Source organism: Oreochromis niloticus, linkage group LG7, assembly GCF_001858045.2.
Source record: "Oreochromis niloticus isolate F11D_XX linkage group LG7, O_niloticus_UMD_NMBU, whole genome shotgun sequence".
NCBI classification, from domain to species: Eukaryota; Metazoa; Chordata; class Actinopteri; order Cichliformes; family Cichlidae; genus Oreochromis; species Oreochromis niloticus.
Window position 1 is genome coordinate 30,504,150 of NC_031972.2, and position 25,217 is coordinate 30,529,366.

Consider the following 25,217-nt stretch of genomic DNA (forward strand, 5'->3'; position numbering starts at 1 on the left):
GTAAATCGGAGGACTGTGAAATGAAAAGAGTTGATAATGAGCTTAAAAGAACCCAGGCCAGTGTGCATATTATCGGAAATACAAATATGGCTCTTAACTCAGGGGTCAAGGGAAGGGTGCTAAACTGAGTTAATGTGAAAGACAATTTTATGATGCCACAAAAACATAATTTTAAGGCTAGTTTAGATTGATCTTTTTCTTCTGCTTCTCTGTCCTTGAACTCTCAGAGCTGCAGACCGATTGTGCACTCAGCAATGGAGACTTAATAAGTTTCTCAACATCTACTGGACACACAAAAAATGTAGAAAAGCAAATAACCCAAAGCAAGGGAATTGTTGCGTTGAGCATTTCGAAAATCATGAGCATTTATTTCGAGCACGCAGAACAAAGCAGAAGCGGCCTGCTAAGCTGTCTCAAAGCAACACAAGCATGAGTGAGGCCCGGCCCTCATGTTGAGTGATGTGGCCTGTTTCACAGAGTCAGTGTTCCACTTCATCCATGTTTCAGACTGAGTTCAGGCCAAGGCTTCAGGAAGCCCAGAGAGGTTCTTTCACATTAAACTGCAAATAGTCTTTAGCCATTTTTGTCAGTTACCACTTTAAAACCCTTGCTTTAAAGTTATAGACACTCTACAAATATATGAAGAAAATGTTTAAGATCATTTGAAATAGTTTAAACTGAAGAAAATTTAGACGCTGCAGTCAACCCCAGCCCTAAGGACAAGCTGCAAAATAGACCACATTTCACAGTTTTTCAAAAATGCATGTACTCTTTTGCAATATGTGGTATTATTTAGCTGTAGGCCTCCAGTCATATTACAGCATTATTATCTTTGGTCATATTTACTGAATAGCAGTTATTAACTCTTCTTTATGTGTAGAATAGTCAGTGTGCAGATTCTATTCAGTCTCTATAATTTAGTGAGAGAGTGAAAAAAGGAAATATGTGACTTGTGCTCCTTTTTTCTGCTTTGTTGTTCTTTCACAACAGATTTGATCACATCTGCAGTGCATGTGAATTATAAACCTGTGTTTTTGAAAAAAAAACCCCCATTAAAGTCTAAAAGGGCCAATTTTGTCACGTTACCCAACAGATGCAACAAGTCATTTCGTTTAATCTTGTTCATCATTAGCTTCTCTTTGTGCTATAATGTACTCCCAACAGGTGCTGGTAGCACTCCTCAGACATTTTGGTTCATATTGATTTGATAGCATCACACAGTTGCTGCAAATTAGTTGGCTGCACATCCACAGGATTGCTCTGTAGGACTGAGATCTGTGACTGTAGAGGTCATTTGAGCACAGTGTCACACACTGTCATGGTCAAGAACCCAGTATGTGAGATGGTATATTATCGTGCTGGGAATTGTCATTAGTAGATGGGTACACTGTGATCAAACGGGGTGAACGGTCAGCAACAATACTGACCAGTGGTGTTTAAAAATGCTTGGTTGGTATTAAAAGGCCCAAAATGTACTAAGAAAATACCGTGCATGGATTATGCCACCACCACCAGCCTGAACCATTGATACAAGGCAGGTTGCTTCTGTGCTGTTTACACCAAATTCTGAGATTATGATCTGAATGTCACAGCAGAAATCAAGAACCATGAAACCAGGTGAAAGTCTTTCAGTCTTCTATTGTTTGGTGAGATCTTGTGAAGTGTAGCCTCAGTTTCCTGTTGTTAGCTGAAGGGAGTGGGACTCGGTATGGTATTCTGTTGCTGGAGCTCATTTTCTTCAAAGTTCAACATGATGCACATTCAGAGATGCTCTTATGCATACCTTGATTGTAACGAGTGGTTTTTTTTGAGTTACTTTTGCCTTACCATGAGCTTAAAGCATTTTGGCGATTCACCCCTGACCTCTGAAAACTTGACATTTTCACCAACTGCTATTCACTGGATTGGTTTGAACTTCAGCAGATCATCTTGACCGTTTCCACATGTGTGGAACTACTACTCAATGCACTGAGATACTTCCATGGGATTGGTTGGTTAGCTATTTGAGTTTAGGAGCACTTGGATGGGTGTACCTAACAAAGTACCTGCTGTGTTCATTATAGGAAATGAAATAAACACGTAGGGGTATTTTGACATAGCTGCATAGTGATCCCAGCCATTCCCACCCTATTAGCCATAATAGCCACAAGTCTGACACAAGCTACAGTAACGGTGTTCCTTAGAAGTCAATAGAATGGCAATAGATAGAAGTTATATTGGATTAATTCATATAGAGGACAATATTAAAAAATAAAACTAATTAAAAAAATACTTTTACGTTAACCAAAGAGTTTTTAGTTCAGTTCAATTTTAATTTATTTATATATGGCTAATTCAAAAGAAGAAATACCCTACAAGTATTAGAGCAAAAACCCGACCAGTAGCTCAGTCCCCTATGAGCAGCACTTTCCTGATCAGTTTGATATGTTTTCGAGAGTACCTGCTGTCTACCTGATTATCAAGACAAGTCTAACTAAGAATTTGCTTCGAGTGTTTTGACTGTTGCAACTGTCCCCACTTATACCTACCATTGACGTAAAGCAGTAATGTCTCCCACCTCAAAATAAAAGCACACAGGTTGCCAGCTTTTGTTCAGTTATCTTAATTGAAAAATTAAACACACTTTCTGTGTAAAGAGCAGGTCAAACACTTCTCATTAATATGCAGGGAGCAGGTAAAAAGGTGGGCTGACTGGGAAACAAAAAGATGCAGCTGAAGAGCAGGAAGAGAAAGTGAACACCAACAAAATCCACTTGTGCAGCTAATAAAGCCAGAGGCACACTCACTGAAACAAATAAACATTATCAATAAAGTCAACAGGTGGTGCTGGCAACTATATGAGTTTGACATTTGCAGAGGAGAGTAGAGGGGCGTAGTGTTGCGCATAGCCACACCATAAGCAACAAGTCAGCGCGTGAGCTCTGGAGTTTCATGTCGGAGCCAAGGCCAGCACCTTTCAGTCTCGACTTCTGACTAATGGCGCTGTCATCTGCTGCCATCATTTCTCTCCATCATCGCTTCCTCCTGGATGGCCCTTTAATATCAAACAGAATATCAAAGAGAAGGTCGAGCTGCTGCTGACACGTGTATAACACATGGGGGGTTAAGTCATGAAAAATGGTCAGATTTTGCAGTTAAAATATGGTTTTAATATAATTATGGCTGCTAAACAAGACCACAAACAGCAATTTTTAAAACCATATTATTTACTGCAGTTCAGTAAAAAACATATACAATACTTGCATATTCTAAAATTTTGATATATATATATATACATATATACTTACATATATATACATATATGTGTGTGTATATGTATATATATACATATACTCATCTTTCTATCTATCGATCTATCTATCGATCTATAGATCGATAGATAGATCGATAGAGCGATAGATAGATCGATAGATCAATAGATAGATAGATCGATAGATAGATCGATAGATAGATAGATAGGTATATGTGTCAAAGATGTACTTTTCCAGAACTACATCTTTGACACAAAAAGCTTGAGAGCCATTAACGTGCAACAGCCAACAGCAGTTGAGAAATGGACAAATTGTTGGCTTTTTTCTTTTTATCCTTTAAATCCTTTAAATTCAAGAGGTTTTTGTAGGAAAACATGAAAAAGGTTACGCAGTGGGTATTTTATGGTAATGATGTTCTTCTAAAATTCTTGTAAAATCAGATTGTCTGATTGTAAAATTAGATAATCTGATTGTAAAATCAGTTAATCCCTTAGGAGGAAAGCAAATACTCAGTAGTTTAGTTATATAGACTTAAGAGAGCAGATCTAGGCAAATTCTACATCATTAGAGCTATTGTATGTCATTGTTACCAGACAGATTTACTATTTTTAATATTTGCTATTAAATTTCTGGCCATTTCTTTTCCCTCTTTTGTCCTCTCTCTGATGGTATGAGTCATCTTTATGTCTGCAACTACTTCCACAATAGGCTGTTTCCATCTCTAACCTACCTCATAGTCATTCACACACAATCAGTCATTTGCACACATTCACACTGATGCAGCTTGTCTTTTTCAGTTTATGTTGGGCTGTGTATAGATCTTAGTTGATAGAACTAAGATAGAACTTCCCCTTCCCCTGATGCATCCATATGAGGGTGCGTGACAGTGCTAGAAAATTGCTGCATGTGTGTGTGTGATTGGATGAATGAGACTTATACTAGACGTCCTATATACGTACCAGCCTATTTACCATTCATATCATGACAGGGTTGATTTGGTAAAAACTCTTCCACAACCTTCTTTAAGTGAACACATAGGACCAAACAAGGAGATATGTTTAGGTTAGGTCTTTTGTACATCAGGCTACTGCTGTCAGTGAAGGTGTTTCTGTATGCAGATGGTGGTATATTAATTCAGTTTTATTTATACAGGGGTAAATCACAACAGCGGTCCCCACAAAGGTGCTTTATAGTAAAGGTAAAGACCCCCCAAATAATACAGAGAAAACTCCAACAATCAAATCATCCCTGAAATCACCAAAAAATAAATTAACAGAACTCTGTGCAGATATCAAGCTTATACTGTTTATGCCAATATGGTTTGGAATTCAATAAATTTAACCTTGTAGGACTTGTTTAAGGTGTGACTTTATCAGTGTCTCACGTCATGATGGAGGAATTTTGGCCCACTCCTCTTTACAATGTTGCTTCTGTTGTTTGGGGTTTGTGCGCATTTGTTCATGCACAGCTATCTTAAGGTCCGACCACAGCATTTCGCTCAGGTTGAGATCTGGACTTTGACTGGACCACTGCAGTCTTGTGGTTTGATCAGATGCAAGTTTGCAGACCTAAGCATGCTACCATGTTCTTTTCATAGTCACACTTGGTCAGTCTTTTTCTAAATCTACTCCCATGAAATTTAACATGCTAACTGAGGCCTACAGAGTTTAGGTGCAGCTCTTTTGTTTTGTTTTTTTTTTTGTATATTTGATCACTGGATGTGAATTTACTGAGGCATCCACCCCTGTGATGATTATAGCACTGTGTTAACACACTCCCGAATACTCCAGACTGGCAAACTTCCAAAGTGTTCTTTTATAGAGGTGGTCACACTTGCTGATTATCAGTTTAGGCATTTGATCAGCAGCACCTGGCTTATATGGCTTATATTCTTTATTTCTAGGGAAGCAGTAAGGATATACTTGGTATACTTGATATACTTTAAGGACTACATAAAGGTCCTGTAAAAACATTTTACAGAATTAGGACCTTGATTAGGGTTAAAGGTTTTCTATTAAATGCAAAACAAACAATCTTAGAAAACAGTTTTGCCTTGAGAAAACATTAAGTCTGGGTGGGTAAGGTTTAAATGCTGTTTCATTTATTCATATAGATCTATTATTGGATAAGAACACAGGAAATCAATCTTTCCATTGGCCAATGGAAAGATTTCCAAGATAATTTGGAAAACTTCTAAAAGACCCTGTAAAGTGCCTCAACTGTGCAGGTTAGACTTAATACAGCAGAGCTAGGTACAAACTGTTAGAGATCAAATACATGAAGGAGACGCCTTCTTTTGAGATTTTAATTCCCTGGGTAAAACCGTCCAAAGTAAAATATTTAATTTATTTTTGTGGTTTACAGGTTCCAACATCTTAAGAGAGGGCACAAATTTATTTTATTTTTTGAGTGTGTGATGACACAAAAAGGACAAATACTGTAGAAAGTGCATTTCATTGCACTTTCTACAGTACATTCTTTCTTTATATATCTATTTTCAAATATTTATACTTAGCTTTTATCCAAATTAAGTTAGGATGTACTCAGACGAACTTGGTGGATTAATGGACACAGTCTAAAGCCTGAACGATCTTAAAGAGTGTTTCCACATTTCCCTCAGATGCCACAACTTAATATACTGTAGTAGCTCACAGAGTTTTCATCAAGCATTTCCAAAAACATGCTTGTAACTGTCAAAGCCTTAACTGTTGAAGAGTTATAGTTAAAAAGTCTGAATGTAAAAGACGTTATGTGAGTACAAAATAAACTAAGTTGCCCAGTTTGACATATTTTCAAATAAGCAGATGCATGGTTGATAGATTTCCTACCAGCCAAGTTTGGATTATTGTTAGAGATGCACTTACTCAAGTGTATTTTGGCAAACCTGCTCCAGTTTAAAGCCAAAGTTTTATCATTTCATCTTAACACTGCTTCAGATGACTTGGGCACAGACAATCCTGTCTCATAGAAAATATGTGTCTATACAAGAAAAGTGCAATTGCAGCTTTATATTTTTAAGGTAATGTATTTGCATCTGTGTTATGTTTTCCATCAATGTAATTAGAAGTCTTGTGTAGATTTGCTGGCATTCTTGGGATCGTTGTCCTGTCGAATGATCCATTTTCAGCCTTACTTTAGCTGTCAGACAGATATCTCTAGAATACCTTGGTACAGAGGAGTTCATAATTAACTCAATGACTGCAAGATGGGCAGAGGCCCGTGGCTGCAAAACAAGCTCAAATTATCACCCCTCCATCACTGTGCTTCCCATCAGGTATGGTGGTACTTTGTTTTTTGCCAAACGGGGAACTGTGAATTATGGCCAAACATCTATTTTAGTCTTGTCTGTTCAAAGGACATTGTTCTTGGGATTTTCTTAGATGTAACTTTGCAAATCTAAGCTCTGCTACAATGCTCTTCATAAAGGGAATATGCTTTGTCTTGGAAAACCTTCCATAAAAGTCATACTTGTTCAGTCTTTTTCTAATTGCACTGTAATGAACTTTAATATAATACACACCCTCTAGGATGTGTTCATCCACCTCAACCTATATCTTATTACAGCTATCCCAAGGAACATCTAAACACAAATGGTTAGAAAATTAAGGGTTGTAGAAATATAATTTCAAGTAAATCTGTAGCGATATCACCTTTGTGTGTCTTGTTTTAGTTCATTTGATTTGAAAATCACATTTACTGAGAAGCCAGGTTTTTTTGGGTTTTTTTTGTATGATTGACACTGAGCATTTTGGTTTATTCATTCCACACGCCCAAGAAGTGAAACCACACCCATGCATATACTCTGGCCAAGTCTGTTTGTGTTTATTTTTGCCCCCGACTGATCTCAGAACTCACCAGAAAGCTCTGGTTAGTTTTACTTCCCTCCAGTTTCTTTTTAAAAAAAATCTTGTTGTTTCATCTTTGTGAGCAGCTTTGTAAAGCCATGGGATACATTTTTCATTATTAGAGATTCAAGATCTTGGGTCATTTAAAAAACAAACAAACAAAAACAAACAACCAGCTAATCAGACAGTTTTAGTATCAGCATAAAGCTTTTTATTATTAAAGAAAACATATGACATATGAAAACGGTCATATTTTTGTCACTGTCGTTTTTAGAAAAGAATAACTCCCCATACTAAGTTCTATTTTATTATGGCAACACAATGCAATAATAATTATATATTTGGTAATACAGTAATGGCTCTTATTAAGACTTTTTTTTTACTGCAGGATATAGATGAGCTGGTATAAACGATCCAAAAAAAGAAAAGAAAAGGGACATATAGCAGCTTCACAGCCAAATAGAGATAAAGAAATTGATGTAGACTACACCAGAGCTAAAATGAGAGAAATGTTTAGATGGATTGAAACTTTACTCAGAATGATTCTCTTCAGAGCAAATGTAAGAACTGTAGCTTCATGAGGAGTTCTGAGGAAAAATAGATTTATATCTAGTTGATTTTTACTTAGGACCAATCTTCTTGAAAAGTACATTTTTAATCTCAATAAGGCTAAAAAAAACCCAGATAGGTAAAGCATAAAAATAAAGATCAGCTAATGTTTGAAGTTATATTGTCACAACAAAACAGGATCGTCAGGCAGTCCAAGAATTTAATCAGACTTCAGCCTATTATTTTTTGCCCCATAATATATATTGGTGTCATATTTACAGTTACAAACATAGTGGATGAAGATATGAGATTAAAACAAATAAATTTTTTATGATGATTCGTTGAAGGTTGACATTTTACCATCACACAAGGATATGTTGTAAAATCAAAGCATGAACACAATGCTCTCTATTCTCAGTTTGTGTCCAGAATGAATCAGGCATCTTTGATAGCCATATCTCACAGAGCTGAACTGATGGTATTCTTCAAAAAAGCGCGGACTACCAGACTCCGGCTCCCCTGTTTGTGTCTTGTCCAACAGCCCCCTTGATGGCCCTTACATGTGTCTTTATTTGCTGTCTATTTGTTTTCAAAATGTTCTTTTTTCCATAATTTCATACAGTATCCGCAGGCAGACACACACCACTTGCATAAAACGCTAAACGATCACACGTTCACACACAGAGCACTTGGATTAATTACTGTAATCACTCCAAGTTTCTACCTGCAGCCTAATGTGAGTCTCTAGAGTGACACATGCAGGATGTTTGCTGTACATCCTCCCCACGCTTGCACTCTTCCTGTGAGGAAGCAGAGCATCTCCACAACAACAAGCACATCTCATTTGTTACTTCAGTCACTCCCTCATTGTCATTCTCTCTCACTCCATCTCTCACTCTATGTCATTGCTTATCTCCTAATTGCGTTTCTATAAATGGATAAAATGTGAGTGTGCATCCAACCACAAGTGCGAAGAAGCGTTACAGAAATCTTTGGCAGTGTCGTCCTCTAAATGTCCCATTACTCCCTCCTTGGGAATAATTACTGCACCGACCATGGCTTCAGCAAGGCCCCCCTGGGTGAAAATAATTATAACTCTGAAATTATGAAATAATAAAATCATCAATTGTTATTCAGTGGGGGGGGGGGGGGGGGGCAGAAGAAAAACTGAGCAATCCGAGAGGGGATTTCATGATCTTTGAGAATACCTCCACACTAAGCTAGCCAAATCTGCAAAACATCTCTTTGATCCAGAGTTTTGGGAACATAAACGGGGAGCTCCAGAATCCTTTTGCAGGCAGAGATAGCAAAGGTGCACACATTTGTCACTTACGCAGAAGCACAGATCCTTGTGTTAAAAGGTACTCTGGTAAAAGCTGAAGTACTGATTCAACTGTTTTACTCAAGTAAAAGTGGAAAAGCTGAAGCTCGTTATTAAAACAATACAAGGGAATGCAAACTTCATTCTGGCTTCTATTCTATTCTAATTCTGCGATATAGACAAAGGAGACAAAAGTAATGGGAATTTTACAAAAGTAGCTACAGTAGTACAAACTAACAAATGTAGATAGGTGACTGTTTCTGCACCTAAACATAAAAATTTGTATAGTCTGGAGTTAAAGAGGGATTCAGCAGGTGTGGGAACCCTAAGATCGAGTGCTGTGGTGCAGCATGGGGAAAAGATTCACTTAGCAACCATTTCCATTGTGTGGTCCAGTAGATTTTGTATACAGGCTGTGATCAGCGGCTGCTGCTCGTGGATTTAGCCAACTGCCTTCAACAAGTTATAAAACAAGGCTTAATGAGCTATCACGGCTGATTTCCATCTCATACACACCTTTATATTAGAATAAAGCTAGTACGAAAGTGGAATTCAACTTAAATTTAATGTAATCTCTGCTACCACAGCCTACTCTGCAACAGACGAACAAAGTGAAGTATTTCAACTAACCACTGTAGCCTGCACTAAACTGCCTTTCACGCAACCTCTGAGTAACAAAAAGTTTGTACACCTCAATTTGTGGCAAGGGGTCGCCACAGCGGGTAGCTCTACATGCTTGATTTGGCAGATTTCTTTCTGCCAGATGCAGGATGCTTCCTGACGCTACCCCCAAGGGATTGGTGTTTCCTCCAAGAATCAAAATGGGATCTTTTGCTGTTAGGAAAATGTGTAAAGTACTACACTACACTACACTAATATGAAAAAACAAAAGGAGACATAAACTGAGCAACAAATCATGTATATCTGTTAATAAAACAACAACTCTGAAATAAATAAGGATATTAAATGTACATTTTAAATTTCCAGCCTATCAAATGTCACCTTATAATAATAATGATTTCTCTCTTCTTCTCCCATCCTGTCTTTTCTACATCTTTCTCCATCTCTGAGTGAATTAGTGGTGCAGTTTGTGTGTTTGCTGATGATCTCTGCACTAAAAATGCCTCTCTGGATACCCCACATGGATTGCCATTTATATGTTATTGTTCAACCCATATAGGTTTAAGGCAGTTTGATGTTTGAAGGCGCACAGTGACAGGAAATAACTACCCTCAAATGTCTTAAACCTCACGTAACGAGCCTGTTCCAAAAAGGTAAAGAGTAGAACGTGAATAAAAATGAAAATAAACACTGAAGTAATGTACAGATACTTGAAAATTCTATTTAAGTGCAATAATGAGGTATTTGTATTTTGTTACTTGTGGAAGTAAGGTCTGATTTATGAGTGTGTAGATAAACTGTAGCACTGCTATAGTCATTAAAGCTGGAATCTTACACCTTTGTTTAAAAATCTAAAGTATGTATTTGCAATTTTACAGGCTATGTTAATCTGTAGGGCGGCTTTGATTCATATTCATATTAAGTAATGATCATCTTGCTGATGTAAATTACTGCTAAGGCAAAGTGAACATTTTCTCTTTCAGATGCTAACACCATTAAAAAGGTGAGACAAAGAGCGACTTTTATTGTGAAGGAGTCAAAGATAAACAACATAATTGTCACAGTCATTGGTCTATAAAAAAGTGCATTTATAAACAATTAAGATCAAATCAGTTTTAAATGTTGGGAGTAATCAAACATTAAGGAGCAGCCACTCGGAGCCCTTGGCTCACTCCTGCAGCAGTGCAACCAACTCTTTTTATGGCACGCTGCTGTTATGTCCAAATCTAATTATGATGTGTTTAGAGTCATATCTGACTCTAAACACATCACAACCAACATTTTTCCATCGTGCAATGATGGAAAAATGTCTAATTATTGGCTGACAGCTCTGGATAGCAATGTTGTTTTGGCTGATACACCAGCTGTTTGTGATTTTTATTGGCCCCTGAGCAGTAAACACTACTGTTCACCCAGTTAACAAGTAGCATTTATGAGCTCCACTCAAGTCACTATAATAACCTAATTCAGGAGAGAAAAACATACCAATTAAATTATGATATTGGATATAATAAAACACAGTAGAAGTCCTCCACAGAGGTCTTGAATATGATGCAGAATCCCGTTTTTGCATATTGTACTGTGGATGGATAATATTTTCCAATTTGGCTGTCCTAATGTGAAGGTTTTAAACACAGATATAAAGAGAGGTGTGTAAGTGCAAAGTCAGAGTTCATGACCCCCCCCCCCCCCCCTTTCCTCTTTGTGAAAGGATGGTATTTTGATGATGTCACTGTTATTCTGGTAAAATTTGTGGATTCATGTATTGCCCTGAAATCATCACCATATTTCAGATATATTTAGATACATAGATGATGCGACAGAGGTTACAGGTTCTTTTTTAATTCTATAGGAGTACTTTTATGTGTACATTATATATGCATCTGTATCTACATTTGTCCATTTTTACATATACAAATCCAAACTTGTAAAGCCAAGCAATCAGTTTATCTTAGATGTGCAGTTGTCTCTCAGTTAAAAGCAGAAAGTAAGTAAAATAAAGTTAGCATGAGACATGGGAGTGTTACGAGAAGTTCCAGAAATCCACACGGTTTAACACAAAAGGTACAGGTTTTCCACTGCAGTGCATAATGTCTCACAGTGGGGAGGTAACAAGTTGAGGAGAATCCTGGACAAAGTCCACGGTGAAAGTAATGCCTTGTAAATTCAAGAGTGGGTTTTCCGAGAAAGAAGAAGGGCTCAGATCAGTTGGTAGTTTGTTTACGTTTATCCAAGAGTTGTGCCATATAAATCAATAGAATACTTGAATACTTCTGCATCATCACCCCCTTGAAGTCCTCTTGTCTTGGTGCTACCTTCGTCATCGTACTCCCTCCTCTTCCACTCAGCTATAGTGCCACATTGAACTCAGTCACCAAGAAGTCCACGTAGTCTCTGTCTTTGGTCTTGAAGGCCTCAGCGATGAGGCGCGCTGCGTCCCTGTGCTCGCGGCCCCTCAGGGAAACCCCGTTTACCTCCAGTATAATCTGTCCCACCTTCAGTTGGCCGCAGTTATGAGCTGAACCACCCCTCTGAGAGAAACAGACAGAAAGAGAGGGGAATTTTAGGGAGATCTTATTTAAAACCAGCCATGATTAAATCCAAAATAAATCGTCCTCTTGTGGGAACCACTTGTACTAATATATTTGTTCTTAAAAGAGTATAAGAGAACAGAAATTCCTCTAAGGTAATAACGGTAAAATAAAATTCAGTAATACATTTGTTAAATTTTTGTCTGTGAATTTTCTGGACCTGAAGCTGCAGTGTGAATACAGTCTGAAAGTGTTATTTATATGAATTTTAACTTCTAAAAAAAAGAATGACAATTTAAAGAGTGAAACTGACAGAAACATAATCTTGAAATTGGCCTTTAAATCTCCATAATGACTAATAATTCAAAGTCAAGTCAAATTATACATGAGGTTATATATGTAAAATATTTAATAAATATGTATAAAAAAGGCATTATTTTAGATAATTAAGCCACACAAACGCTTCAGATTCAAGTCTATTCCAAAAAACAAGCAACATTTATTTATCATTTGGAGTATCTTGCTTTGTTATATGGTCACAGTTTATGAAAGTGATTTAAACTGGCTTTACTTTTCAGCCAGACAGAATATATTTGTTTCTAACCTACCAAAAAGGATTACTTTACCACTTACTTTAGGAAGCTTTTTAAACCCGCTAGAGTTGATGATAATTACTGTTGTTCACTTACACCAAAGTCATTTATATTGTTTCCGTACCAAATAAAATGGTAAATGGTAAAAATGGCCTGTATTTATATAGCGCTTTACTAGTCCCTAAGGACCCCAAAGCGCTTTACACATCCAGTCATCCACTAATTCACACACACATTCACACACTGGTGATGGCAAGCTACTTTGTAGCCACAGCCACCCTGGGGCGCACTGACAGAGGCAAGGCTGCCGGACACTGGCGCCACCGGGCCCTCTGACCACCACCAGTAGGCAACGGGTGAAGTGTCTTGCCCAAGGACACAACAACCGAGACTGTCCGAGCCGGGGCTTGAACCGGCAACCTTCCAATTACAAGGCGAACTCCCAACTCTTGAGCCACGACCGCCCACCACGATCTCCCTAATAAAATGTAAATAAGGCGGCATAAATATGAAAAAAAAAAAAAAATTAATCAGCATAAACACACCCAATCAAATAAAATACAGGCATTAAGATGTTTTTCTATCATATCTTCCAGTGTCATGCAGTCAGCTATTAGGTGCACTCAAGAATCTCAGTCTAAAGTAATAAAGTAATAGTAGCTTGGCATTAACAATAGGTAAGTTTGGAATATGAGTGGATAAAGGGCATAATTATAATATTCAGTTTATAAATTTATACCTTCATATTTTTTTTTACATTTTTTTTTATTTATAAAAAAATCCAGTTTTGCACATTAATATAATTGTGAGCATGTATTCACATTATTATGAAATTATTTCACCACTATACTAAATAGCATTGCTTCATATCATTCCTGGCTATTATTTTTTGTTTTTGACACATTTCTACTCTTTTACATATTTGATAGCCATAACATTAGAACGACCTGTCTAATATTGTGTAGCTTCATCTTGTGCCAGCTAACACACCTCAGCTTGCCAGCAAATGGACTCAGGATATGTGGTATCTATCACTGGGATACTGTCAATGGATTGTTTGGGTCGCAGCAAAAATTTCTGGCACAACTTCACCTACTTCCAAGGTGCATGGAGAGGATGAAAGAATTCACAATGCAGGAACTCCAGCAACACTTGAGGGTTATGAACAACTTTAATAATTGACCAACGCGTTTCGGCTTGTGACCCTGATGAAGGCCACAAGCCGAAACGCGTTGGTCAATTATTAAAGTTGTTCATCTTCCCTCAAGTGTTGCTCGAGTTCCTGCATAATGGATTGTTTGGGACCACTGATGAAACTTGTTCATTTTGCAGGTGTTTGATTAAAATAGGAGTTCGCATGTCAGATAAATGCCTTGGACTTTCTGAGGAGCTTCTACATTATGAATTGTTGGGGAGGCTGGTGCAGTCAGGGAGTGCTGTTATTCACTTTATCTGAGTTTAGGTAAAGACTGTTCTGCTGTACATGATTACCTTTTTATGACCAGCTTATTACCTCACTATAACAAAATTATTGCAGAGCTTTGATGTTAAGGGCATCAAAATCCAAAAATAATTCTTTAAAGCCAAACATAACAGGATGCATGTTGAAAATATTATTTCTTCTTAAAGAAAAACAACAAAAAAACACAAGTTTTATGTCTTTCTTCCTGTGACCCTGCTAGGTGACCTCATTATATGTGACTATGAGGGCTAAAAACATCAATATTTCTTTCCAGACAAGGGCTGCATCATCATGTTGGTTATTTAAGCTACAACAATTACTCAGTGTTAGGGGAGCACTTGGTCATCATAATGTGAAGATGGCTGTGATAAAGAGCTGTCGCTTCAATGAGCGGTGATGGGGACTGATAACAAGTGGAAAGGCCAGCCAGCAGCAGTGTTTTTGTCGTCACTTCATCCTCTGTATTTGTGATTGAAGTGACCTAAGATGACAGCCCCGGTGCCCAGAGAGATACGAAACACATAAGCCAGTGGTTTGCCGTATTATGACTCCACAGTGTTTACTTTCAATACTGCAGAGAGTGTGCATTGTACAGGGTACCTGCTCTGATGTGATGCCAGCATTTTTCCCCTGAGTGAGGTGGATGCCAAGTGGAAAGCTAAAAACATTTTTTTTATTTCCAGAGCAAGTTTATCATTCTGATGCTTGGTCCTGACTGTGAGAACTACTGAGGTTGTGTGCCTTGCTCAAGGGCCTAATAACATTGAGTTAGCATTCCCCGGGTGACAGAGCAAACTTTTCACAGCCTTCTTTTCCACCTTGAAACCTGAGCATGTGGAAAGTCTCCTTTCTCTTTTGTTACAAGTGACCTTAAGGCTGTCTTATTATTAATGTCTGTAAATAACTGTGAAGCCATATAGCATTATTGTTCAGGGATGTAGCAATGGTATCATAAAGCTTGTGGTTTTGTCTTAAAGGTAATAACCTCAGTGAACCACTGTGCTGAAAATGTGCTAATTAGAGTCTCAGAAATAACTTCGACTTGATTTAAAAAATTGATTTGCATGAATAATTTAACTTATCTTTAGCTGAGTTAAACTTCTCTCATAAAATGAGCTCTAACCTTGTGTCCAATGGCTCCACTGGGGCTCTCCATGCAAGAAAAAGCACCTACTTCCTTTGCTATTATCCACTGCAATGAGGTACGCTTTCATGTTTATTACTCTCTTGGTGAAGTGTCTGAGGTTAAAAAGAAATAGTTTGGGGTCAAACCTTTTGAGTGGTTGCATCTTCTAAGTTAAACTTCCTTGCTCTCTGTGCTTATGAATCCTTCGATATCACAGACCATCCGGGGCTGAAGGGAGGCTTGCTGGCTTGCATATCAGAGTGGTGGCTGAATGAAAGTACAAAACAGCTGCAGTGCTGGCCGTCTTGAAAAGTGATAAGACACCACTTGCTCATTTCTTTCAAAAGCTTACTTTAATATTTGAGCTAAACAAAAATGCATAAAAAATAGGACTTGTACTGTTTATCTCTTTAATGCGAGAGCTCTCCTGATAAGCTGAGCTTCAGGAGCCTACGATGGACCAACACAACGCCCGATGATGCACGATGGAGAAAAATCCATTCAAGCAAAACAAGTGCTATCTGATGACACCGCAGGGGTCTATAAATTTCTCTGAGATTTTCCTGTTTATTAAGGACCTGGTGCCTTTTTTTTTTCTCACTGAATGAATGAACATGAAACTTCTATTGAGGATTGTACAATAACCAAAGAGATGAATGTGAAACAAAACTTCGTTCTTCTTTGAGGAAAACACAAAAAAAGGAACATAAGACATAAGAAAAGGGAGAGTAAGACATTTAAAGGGTAGAGAATACTTGTCTGGAAGATTTGTAGCACTAGCACAGCTACTAGTGCTTCAAATCCCTTTGCAACCCTCCTAACAATCACTTTTGAAACACCTACACAAATACCCAAATACAGGATCTACCCACCAAACCTCCAGTTTATCATCTGTACAAATCCTCCTCAACCTTCTTCTCCTTAATAACACTGCTCTCACTTTTTTGTGTCCTTTACTCACACTTGCTGTCCTTTCTTCCAGTCTGCTATTTGATTTTGAATGTGCTGATTTCCAATCCTTTTATCCCTTCCTTTGCAATCAGCCACCCTTTTTTTATTTCAATCACCACCTCTGTGGAGTGGGAGGCTGAGAGACAGCTTTGACTGGAGAGTAGACCGGAGTCTGTAGCTACTCCTAGCACTGATATTAAAATTGTAACTGTCTCGTTGTCTGTGTTTAGAAAATGATTAGCGTTGCATATAGTCCTGAACTAGAGCAAGATTTGTTGGCTTGCAAATTACCATGGCAGACAGATATATGCATTCACAGCCACAAGTAATACCTTTCTTTAGAGGTGACTAACCTGCCATTTCAAGCAAAGCTTTCAGAATTTTTCTGTCACTCCGCATAGCTGGGAGCTCAGAATTTTGAGTATTTTTAAATATGACAGATATGCTATAAATGAAAAAGTCTTTGCAAGAAATATAATTGCAACTCTATTTAGTCGCAGCATTAAACTGAACATTAAATATTTGAAATGAGCCTATAACTTCTACCTTTGAGATAAAAAGGTGCTGTGTAATTTGCTGTTTCTGCCTTTTGCCTTTACCCTTTAACACAAACACGCACACACACACAATACCAAGTGCCTCATCCTGACAAAGTAATTACCAAAATCTCCAGGCAGCTAGGGCTTATACATGTAGGCCATTAATGTTGTAATCATCTCTGTAGAGCCCCAATGACGACAAAATTAGCAGAAATCTCAGTGTGAGTTCAGCTGCTGTGTGAATCCTTATGAAGCCTTAAAGAACACAAGATCCCAGCTGGAAGGTGAGCACGTGGCACTATTACAGAAAATCCAAAGTGTTTCAAGGATAAAGAAAAGCACAGCTCAACCACGCGAGGACAATACTCATGAAAATACTGCATGTTAGCAGAGTAAGCAGAGAACTGAATTTAGCAGTGTTATTATGGTGACTGTTCATTTTAAACACATATTAAACATTATTCTACTCTTGGTTCAGTATATGAGGGGATAGCCTAATATGGTCATCTCACTGAAGCTCTGGTTGTGAGTACAGAAGTCCCACAAATATATGGTTCCTCCATTCAGGTGGAAAATGTATTGGAGTGACAGCACTGTGTAAGTCAAATATCCATCTATCCAACCCCTTAGCCGTTCCTAGGCTAGCTGAGAGACATAATCTCTCCAGTGTATCCTAGATTTACCACGTGGCCTCCTCTCGATTGGATACGGTCAGAACACTTTGCCCTGGAGGCACCCAGGAGGCATCCTAGTCAGATAACCAAGCAACCTTTGCTGGCTCCTCAAACTATGAATTTTGTTTTACGGGCACAAAAATCATAACCAATCGGTGTAAGTAAGTGAGGTCCAGTTTAAGATAAATATGCATTATTTTGAATTGTAAATCATGGAAAGCTACTCTCCTAGTGATACACTGGAAATGAGCATAAGAGCTCCAACTTTCAATGTTATTTTATGTTCTTCCTGACTTACCTGTATTGTCACAATTCGTGGCAGCGGCTGGCGAGTGTTGGCTCCACCTTCAATGGCAATACCCAGGGTGCTGGCAGTCTTTGCCACCCTCACTAGTGTAGCAGTAGGCTCCAAAAGCCCTGGCTGAAATAAGGGAGAGTGAGGAAGACAAAATGAAAGGCACATTTATAAATACATTCATAACTTTATAAGATAATCTGCCTTCGATTTGTTGCAATTTGCATGGATTACACCGTACTATACTGTATGTTCGCTCATTTTAATTAAGCAACAATGAGCGTAGAGCTTCCTAATGGTTTCCCTTGTTTATTCTGAATGAGCAATCAATTTAACACCTTCACAAGTCAGAGGACAAAATAAAACACATTTAATTTCCATTTCCATGATGTAGTCATGTTTATGCCCGGGCTTGTACAGCTTCCTTCCATTTATAGGTGTTTACTTCCTTTATAAATGAATTTGAAACATGTTTTGGGGTTTTTATGTCCAGGTTCCAAGATCAGTGTGAGTTAAAGGGATTCAGTGTAGTGGTTAAGTTGTATAACATGTATGATTTAAAAAACATTAACTATTAAAAGTTCCAATGTGCTTTGGGCTTGGGTGTACTACAGCAATCACTGGATTACTGAATACTTCAGACATCCTGAAAACCTGTTAACCAAGCCATTATTTCTGTTATAAGAGGACTTGGGCCTGGATCCCTGATAAACTCCCAGAGGATCCAAGGAATCAACAATAAAAGTGCTTGAAGAAATAAAAAAGGGAGACAGAGAGGTTGAATCAGAAATAAAACAAAGGTTTAACAAGCTACACTTTCTGCCAAGAACTAAAAGAAAAACTACAACAGCTCTTAGAAGTTTTAGTAAGGAAAGGGTTACGTTATTAAGGATCAAAAACACACTCCTTCTCCTAAACAAGAAAATAACTACAATCTCACAGCTCAAGCAGTGCCAAGACAAAGGCACTCTGGGTCCTGCCATCTCCTCTACCAAGATTAACTTCTCCCAAATACACTTGTCACAGAAACTTAAGGCAGTGGGAAGAGGAACACTATGAAGCCTACATGTGTTTATATTTTCGGTTGTACTGGCTGTGGTTTAACAGCTACAGCTGCTGATATATTTATGATCATGGCTATTAGACAGTAGAACATTAGACTATTAGATATTATACTAGAAATATACTATAAATAGACTCATGCAAAATGGCTGAGTAGGGACTTCAGAACTTGCCAGAGCAACCACCCATTTCTTAGATTTCTTCTGAACCAAAGTTGTCCAGTGATAGTTGTCAGTACATTCAAAAGGAACTGTTTATAATTTACAACTTAAAATGACACCCACACTGCTGCCACAGTGTAACTTAGTTTAACACAGTTAACCGAAGCTGTCAGTCACTGAGATGTGCGTGTCAGTGCCTTGTGATGGCTCATAAGAGGCTCAATTACTCCCTTGGTTTCCGCCCCCAAACTGTCAAAAGGTTTGAGTTGAATTTGACAATCAGAATTCAACTTTGAGTGTGTTCCCTGCGACAGCATGTATAGCCAAAGCTCTCAATAAGCAGAAATTCTCATGGGTGTTGTGGCTGCTTTGTTCCCTTGCCTGTTAAGCTCCACAAACATTTGTTAAATTTGTGTGTGCATACTTATATTGTTGGAGTGGCAGTAAATACCTGCATACTATAGCCTCACCGACTCATGAGTTCCCCTCAGCACACAGAAGAGGCAGAGACTAGTTCATGCCATCACCAAACTTCTATTCAAATCTGCCAAACACACTCTGTGCTCCAATGACACTTACCCGGTGGGTAAAGTCCACTCAACTTCACTACAATGACAGAGTAACACAGACTTCTGTCCGCTGTGATTCCTTTGTCTCAAACGCCAAGTTCCAGCATCCTACTGCAGAATAAGTAAGATACTAATCAGTTACCATTTTTAACTGCATCAACTTACTGGGCAATACTCCACCTGCAGTCTCTAAACCACACTCCTCTGCTACATGGAGTTACTATTTTTCTCCTGAGCTTGTTTTTAGGAGGCTTTTATGGTGCCATGAATATTCCTGGCAATCAACTGGCAATCGGTCACTAAGGAGGAAAAGTGAGTGTTCCCCAATTAGCTGCCGGCAGTTGATGTGAAATTGACTACAAAAGCCCAAGTCACAAAAACCTTGAGACCAGTCAGCGACTCCTTGGAAACCATCGGTCGCTAGGGAAAAATGAGTAATCCCTGACTGGTTAGTGAGTGGTAGATGGATATTGCTGTTGGTTGAAAATTGTTGCAAAGAGGTTTATGATGGTGGATTCAAAACCTCCTTACAATTTCTTTGGTTGCTAGCAGATCATTGTGGTTGCCTGCCAGTTAGTGAGTGCAAACACTCACCAACTGCTTGCTAAGAAGAAGTGAAACTGTGAAGAGTGCAGTACAAACTGGAAATGAACACCATTAGGCTTCAAAGTAAAATCTGTGCTTTTTGAAATGTGTTGGTTTCAGCAGTAAGGCATACATTTTACTTTGGAGGTGAATGTGCTCCATTTCTGATTTGGATTATACGAGCGTGTGCAGGCATGTTGGCTTCTTTCATGCAAACGAATGTCTGCAGGCAACCAACACAATCACAAGGAAGTTTCCTTTTGGGTTTCACACAGCACCAGTTAGCAATCTCCAGCAACCACTTGCCAACCAGTCAGGTAGTACAGATTTTTTCCATGTGACCGGAGACCAGCCAAAACGGGTGGCCAAGGGGTCGCTTACAGGCCTGTAGGCATGTGTGACATGTGAGGCCTTAGAGATATGCTTATATAATCATCCATACTCATTTTAGCCTCTCATAAGTGAGGGCTACATCACCTCCAGAGTAAAATATCTAGCTTGGATTAACAAAATCAGTTTATGAGTGACCTTTCTGACATAAAGGAGTGTGTAGTAGGGATGTGGTTTGGAAGACATGGATGTGCGACGTCCATTAATCAGCTCTCTCTTTTATGCAGTAGCATGCTGGAACTTGGAGACAATGACAATCTAGAGCTTCTTAGTGAAAACTTTAAGCAAAACAATTCCCTAAACCACTGACATACTTCAATAGCCCAGAGAATATTATTGCTTGGTGCCATTGAAAGGAAGTTGTGAAAGCTATTACCCAGGACAACATCAGATACTCATCTATCTTAGAACATGAACGAAAGACCCACAAAAACATGTTTCAGCATTTTAAAACTGGCAAGAGAGAAATATCTAGTTACGTGATCAGTGGTTTACTCTGTTTTCTTGAATGAATTCAAGCCATACTTATATACTTACTCAGGTAACTGCCCCACAGTTCTGCTTTCTGCTGTCTTTTGTTTGACATAAAGATGAGAAGACTTAAAAATGCCTTCCTTAAGTTTATTAAGGGCAAGATTTTATGAGCACATAACTCCACTCTTTTCTGCAACCGCTTGCCTGACACTCAGGAACAAGCAGAAGGAAACATTTTTCGCTTCTTGGTAGTAAAAAAGCAGCTTTTTTATGCTACACAATCTCTTTGGATGCTGAATTTATCAGCTCTCTCGCCATAAACAATCAGACTACTCCCATCCTTGCTTGTTATTCCTTCCATCAATCACTAAGAACCAGAGAGGGATTTGTGAATTTCATTAGGCTACAGCGCAGTCAGTGATTAAACAAATGATGGAGCATGTGACTCGATGAATGACATGGGTAAGAAATAAACAAATGAGTGAGACAAAGGAAACGATCTGCATGAGCAAACAGAGGGAGGAGAGAAAAGATCAAGGTTAGGATTAAGAACAGACTCTGGAGGAGGATTAGCAATTAAGTGCATTGATTTATCAACCAGTAACTGGCTTGTTTTTCAACTGACACACACACACACACACACACACACACACACACACACACTTGTACTTCTCTACTTGTGAGGACCCACTCTGACCTTGGACGGACATTCATTTCTTAACACATAAATTCTTAACTACAAGCCGAATACAGTTCTGACCCATTTCCCCTGAACCTGAGCCCTTTGATGAAGTGAGGATCCAAGAAAATATGTCCACTTTTCATATTTATTTTTCAAAAAAATGTCTTTACTTTCCCACAAGGTTACCAAAAGTGCCCTTGTGTTTAAAATTCCAAAGATATAGCTTTCAAAACTGCTTCCAAAAAAGACCCACAGTTTTGAAAAAGGTCTTTTTCAGAGTTCCAAAACAGCTGTAGTTCAAGAACATCCCCACCTTGGAGAAATGTTATTTAATATTGAAATGTGACCTTATTAGTCAAAAAATGCCCTTTAATTTCTAAATGTGGCCATTTAATAAAGCCTTTTTCACAAATGAATAGCAGCACTGGACTGTTGCAGCACTTTTGTAGGATAGAGGTGCTTGAAGAATGAAATTGCCCCATGGCGTTGTATCACACATTAGCTGTTGTTTAATCAGGACAATGTATGAATAGTGGAGGTACTAGTCTGGTGGATTTGCCTCTAGCTCCTCGGCATAATGAGTAGTTGCTCTTGCATGATTTACCTTGACCAAACTGCACAGAGTACTTCCACTAGTGAGAATGTGCAGTTTGATAATGTCTGAGGTGCAAGTGTGAAAACGACTCATGAATGTCATTCTTAAACCATAATCTGGTCCTCACAAAGAGAGAAATACAAGAGTACTCATGGCTAAATTATACATGTCTAATTTCCTGAAGTTTTAGTGTTAATTCAATCATCCATGCATGTTTAGCTTTGAGCTGCACTGAAGAACCCCCCTCACCGGTTTGGAGGGGTTGTCCCCCCCGCCTCCCTCCTGGGTGTCTCGGGGAGGTGTGTGCGTGAGGAATGGGAGCTACTTTCTTTCCTGACGTGTCCTGACTCAGCTATGTCCACCCCGCTGTCCTCACTGAGGGTTTGGCCACTGTCTGACAGCTGAGACAGGGTGCCACCTGAGGGGAAGCAGGCACACATTAAGTCAGGGAATCTAAACATAGCATGCAATTTTTTGACCTCTAAACCATTAAAATTCAAAGTGTGTATATAGCTCACTGAAGTAGAACATGGTATCAAATAAAGGGAAGTTTTTTAGGTAAAGATGTAAAAAAACTCCTCCAATTTTTTGATGTCTTTTGGAAAATTATCTTATTTGATGCCAAATTAAAAGCTTGTTTAGATTAGTGATGTTTGCATACACTATGTGTAATTTCCAATCTTCTGGGTATTTGCTCATTTAAGCTCATTAAGCCCAAGCAAACACATATTTAGAAAGATTATACTCCGAACATTTTTCACCCTCCTTTATATCTGACACTGCATATTTAATAATAATTAGCAAATCTGAGAATTTGAACAGTATCAGTAAATGTGTTCAAACTTAAGCACGTTTAATTCTGTCAATTCTGTATTCAAAGCACAGTTTCATAACCAGCTGAGTGAATGATGCATCAGTCGTTTAATTCGTAGATGTTAGATTAGATCACACAGGGTTAGGAAATCCCAAGACAATAAATATTATCCCTAAATGCAAAGCACAATCTTTTAATGTGAGTTTGTTTTTAGTGCTTAAATTATCAGCTCCATGTATTGGAACAGATTCATTTGTGCAAATAATTTTTCATTTTATTTTTGAATATTTTATTGATAAATACCCAGTCACTTAAATTGAATTATTAACAGATTAATTTTTAAAACAAATCTGTAACCATATGTATCAAATTCTTTAAAAAGACAAACAAACTTCATCCTTGAATTATTTCATTGTTTGGTTCATAGACTGTATATAAAAGACGGCTCTAACTTTCAGGTCTGAAAACTGAGAGGCTTTAAACCTGCATTCTCCCTAATGGTCAGCAGGGGGCAACTGCTTTGGATGCTTTTCCCTGTGACCTGAGTAAACACTTATTCAATGAAGGTATAGTCTCAAATGCCAGTTTAAATTCAGACTAAAGACGAAATGTTTATTTTAGTAAATTACGGTCTTCAAACAAAAAGCTAAATATGACTGGGTAAAACAAATGATATCAAACCCCTCAGCTAGAAAAAAAAATGTTCCTCATATTAAAAGGCAAAGTAAAAACTTTTGAAAAGCTTTGAGGATCATTTTTAGATTTGCGTCTAACATAAGGTCAGTTGGAACAGCTAATTTTTAGAATTTGTTTTTTTACTCTTCATACTCTTCACATGTACCTTTGTTTTCTTTTTTTTGTTTTTAATGGTATTAATATCAAAAAGGCTAAGACTCAGGTAAAAAAAAAAGCTTTATCATGTGTGCATTGGTTTCTCATTCAGATCTATCTCTCAAAAACACCATAATGGAGACAGTGAAACACTTGACTTTAAAATGGGACCAAATGTAAAGGTCACTTGGGCTATAACCCATCTTTTCTATACAGCGTACGATTTTCAACATATCAGATCTGTAGCTCCGTATTTCATACCTCGAGCTTGGGGAAGTGGCCGCACCTCATTGACATCGGGTTCTGCGTTGGGCCTGTGAACCTCCACTGTAACAAACTGCTGTTTAGACCCAGGAGAGGAGGTGGGGGAGGATTTGGTCTTGGATGCTGGCTTAAGGGACAGAGAAGGGGGCGGAGGAGGGGCAGGGAGTGGAGGAGGAGGCGGAGGTGAAGGGGACGGGGCAGCGGGTTTAGTGCCTCTGCTGGGCGACTGCACCCTGGGGAAAGGGCCAATGTTGTGCTGAGCAACTGTGGACAACTGAGCGGATGTTATTTTCTGTTTCTTGGCCAATGCAGAGGGCTCTCTCTTTCTGATAGCTGCGTATTCTTGAGACGGGTCCCTCTGGCGTTCTCGTTTGTGGTGTAAAGAGGGTGAGGCAGGAGCGTGTCCTGGCTCGTTGCTGTGGTTCTTAGAGGCTGTGGCTGTAAAGTACAAGCCTGAGTGGGAGGATTCGGAAGAGGGGCACTTGTTGAGCGGATCTCTTCTACTTGGGCCCCTCTGCACCCCTGGTGGGGGCGGAGGCTTGAAGGAGGGAGGGGACTCGGCTGTGGCGGACTGAACATCATCCTGAAGTGAGAGGATATATTCATCATCATTGATTAGGGGTGTAACAAAATATTGTAGCATAATGTGCTGTGATTAAAAATGTAACCATGTGATTGATGGAGCTGAAACTCGCAAAGCAAATCAGATCAGTTCTGCCTCTGGAAAAGTTCAAGTTTTGTCTGTAATCATTAAACACCAGAGGATGCAGCGACACTGTAAAATGAGTCGTGCGCCAATATTTTGAAATTAGTTTCTTAGACGATTTGACAGGAGAATTTTTATATGATCTGTTTCTGTGTAAGTCTATAATATGCTGGGTCGGTCAGTGTACCTATATTTAGATTTATGGTGATTTTGGCCTTTATATGTGATTTTGTTTTTCTTTGTCAGCAGTTTGAGACTGCATACTTGCACTCTATTAGGCCGGAAATGGACTTTCTTTTTCTACTTATTGAAAAAATTCATGACAC

General features: G+C 38.6%; 1 protein-coding gene across 6 annotated transcripts in view; it reads right to left on the reverse strand.

The window, feature by feature from the left end:
* Positions 1-11,409: 11,409 nt before the first annotated feature.
* whrna (whirlin a) overlaps positions 11,410-25,217 on the reverse strand; it is a 186,401-nt gene continuing 172,593 nt past the window's right edge. For 2 of the 6 annotated variants that reach the window (XM_019354419.2, XM_019354420.2), the window contains 3 exons: positions 24,183-24,768; positions 22,526-22,694; positions 17,891-21,499 (listed from right to left, as the gene is read on the reverse strand). In XM_019354419.2, coding sequence (XP_019209964.1) covers positions 21,421-21,499; positions 22,526-22,694; positions 24,183-24,768 — 834 coding nt within the window. In that variant the 3' untranslated portion in view covers positions 17,891-21,420. The other 4 variants (XM_019354421.2, XM_019354422.2, XM_019354423.2 and 1 more) reach the window with 3 other exon arrangements.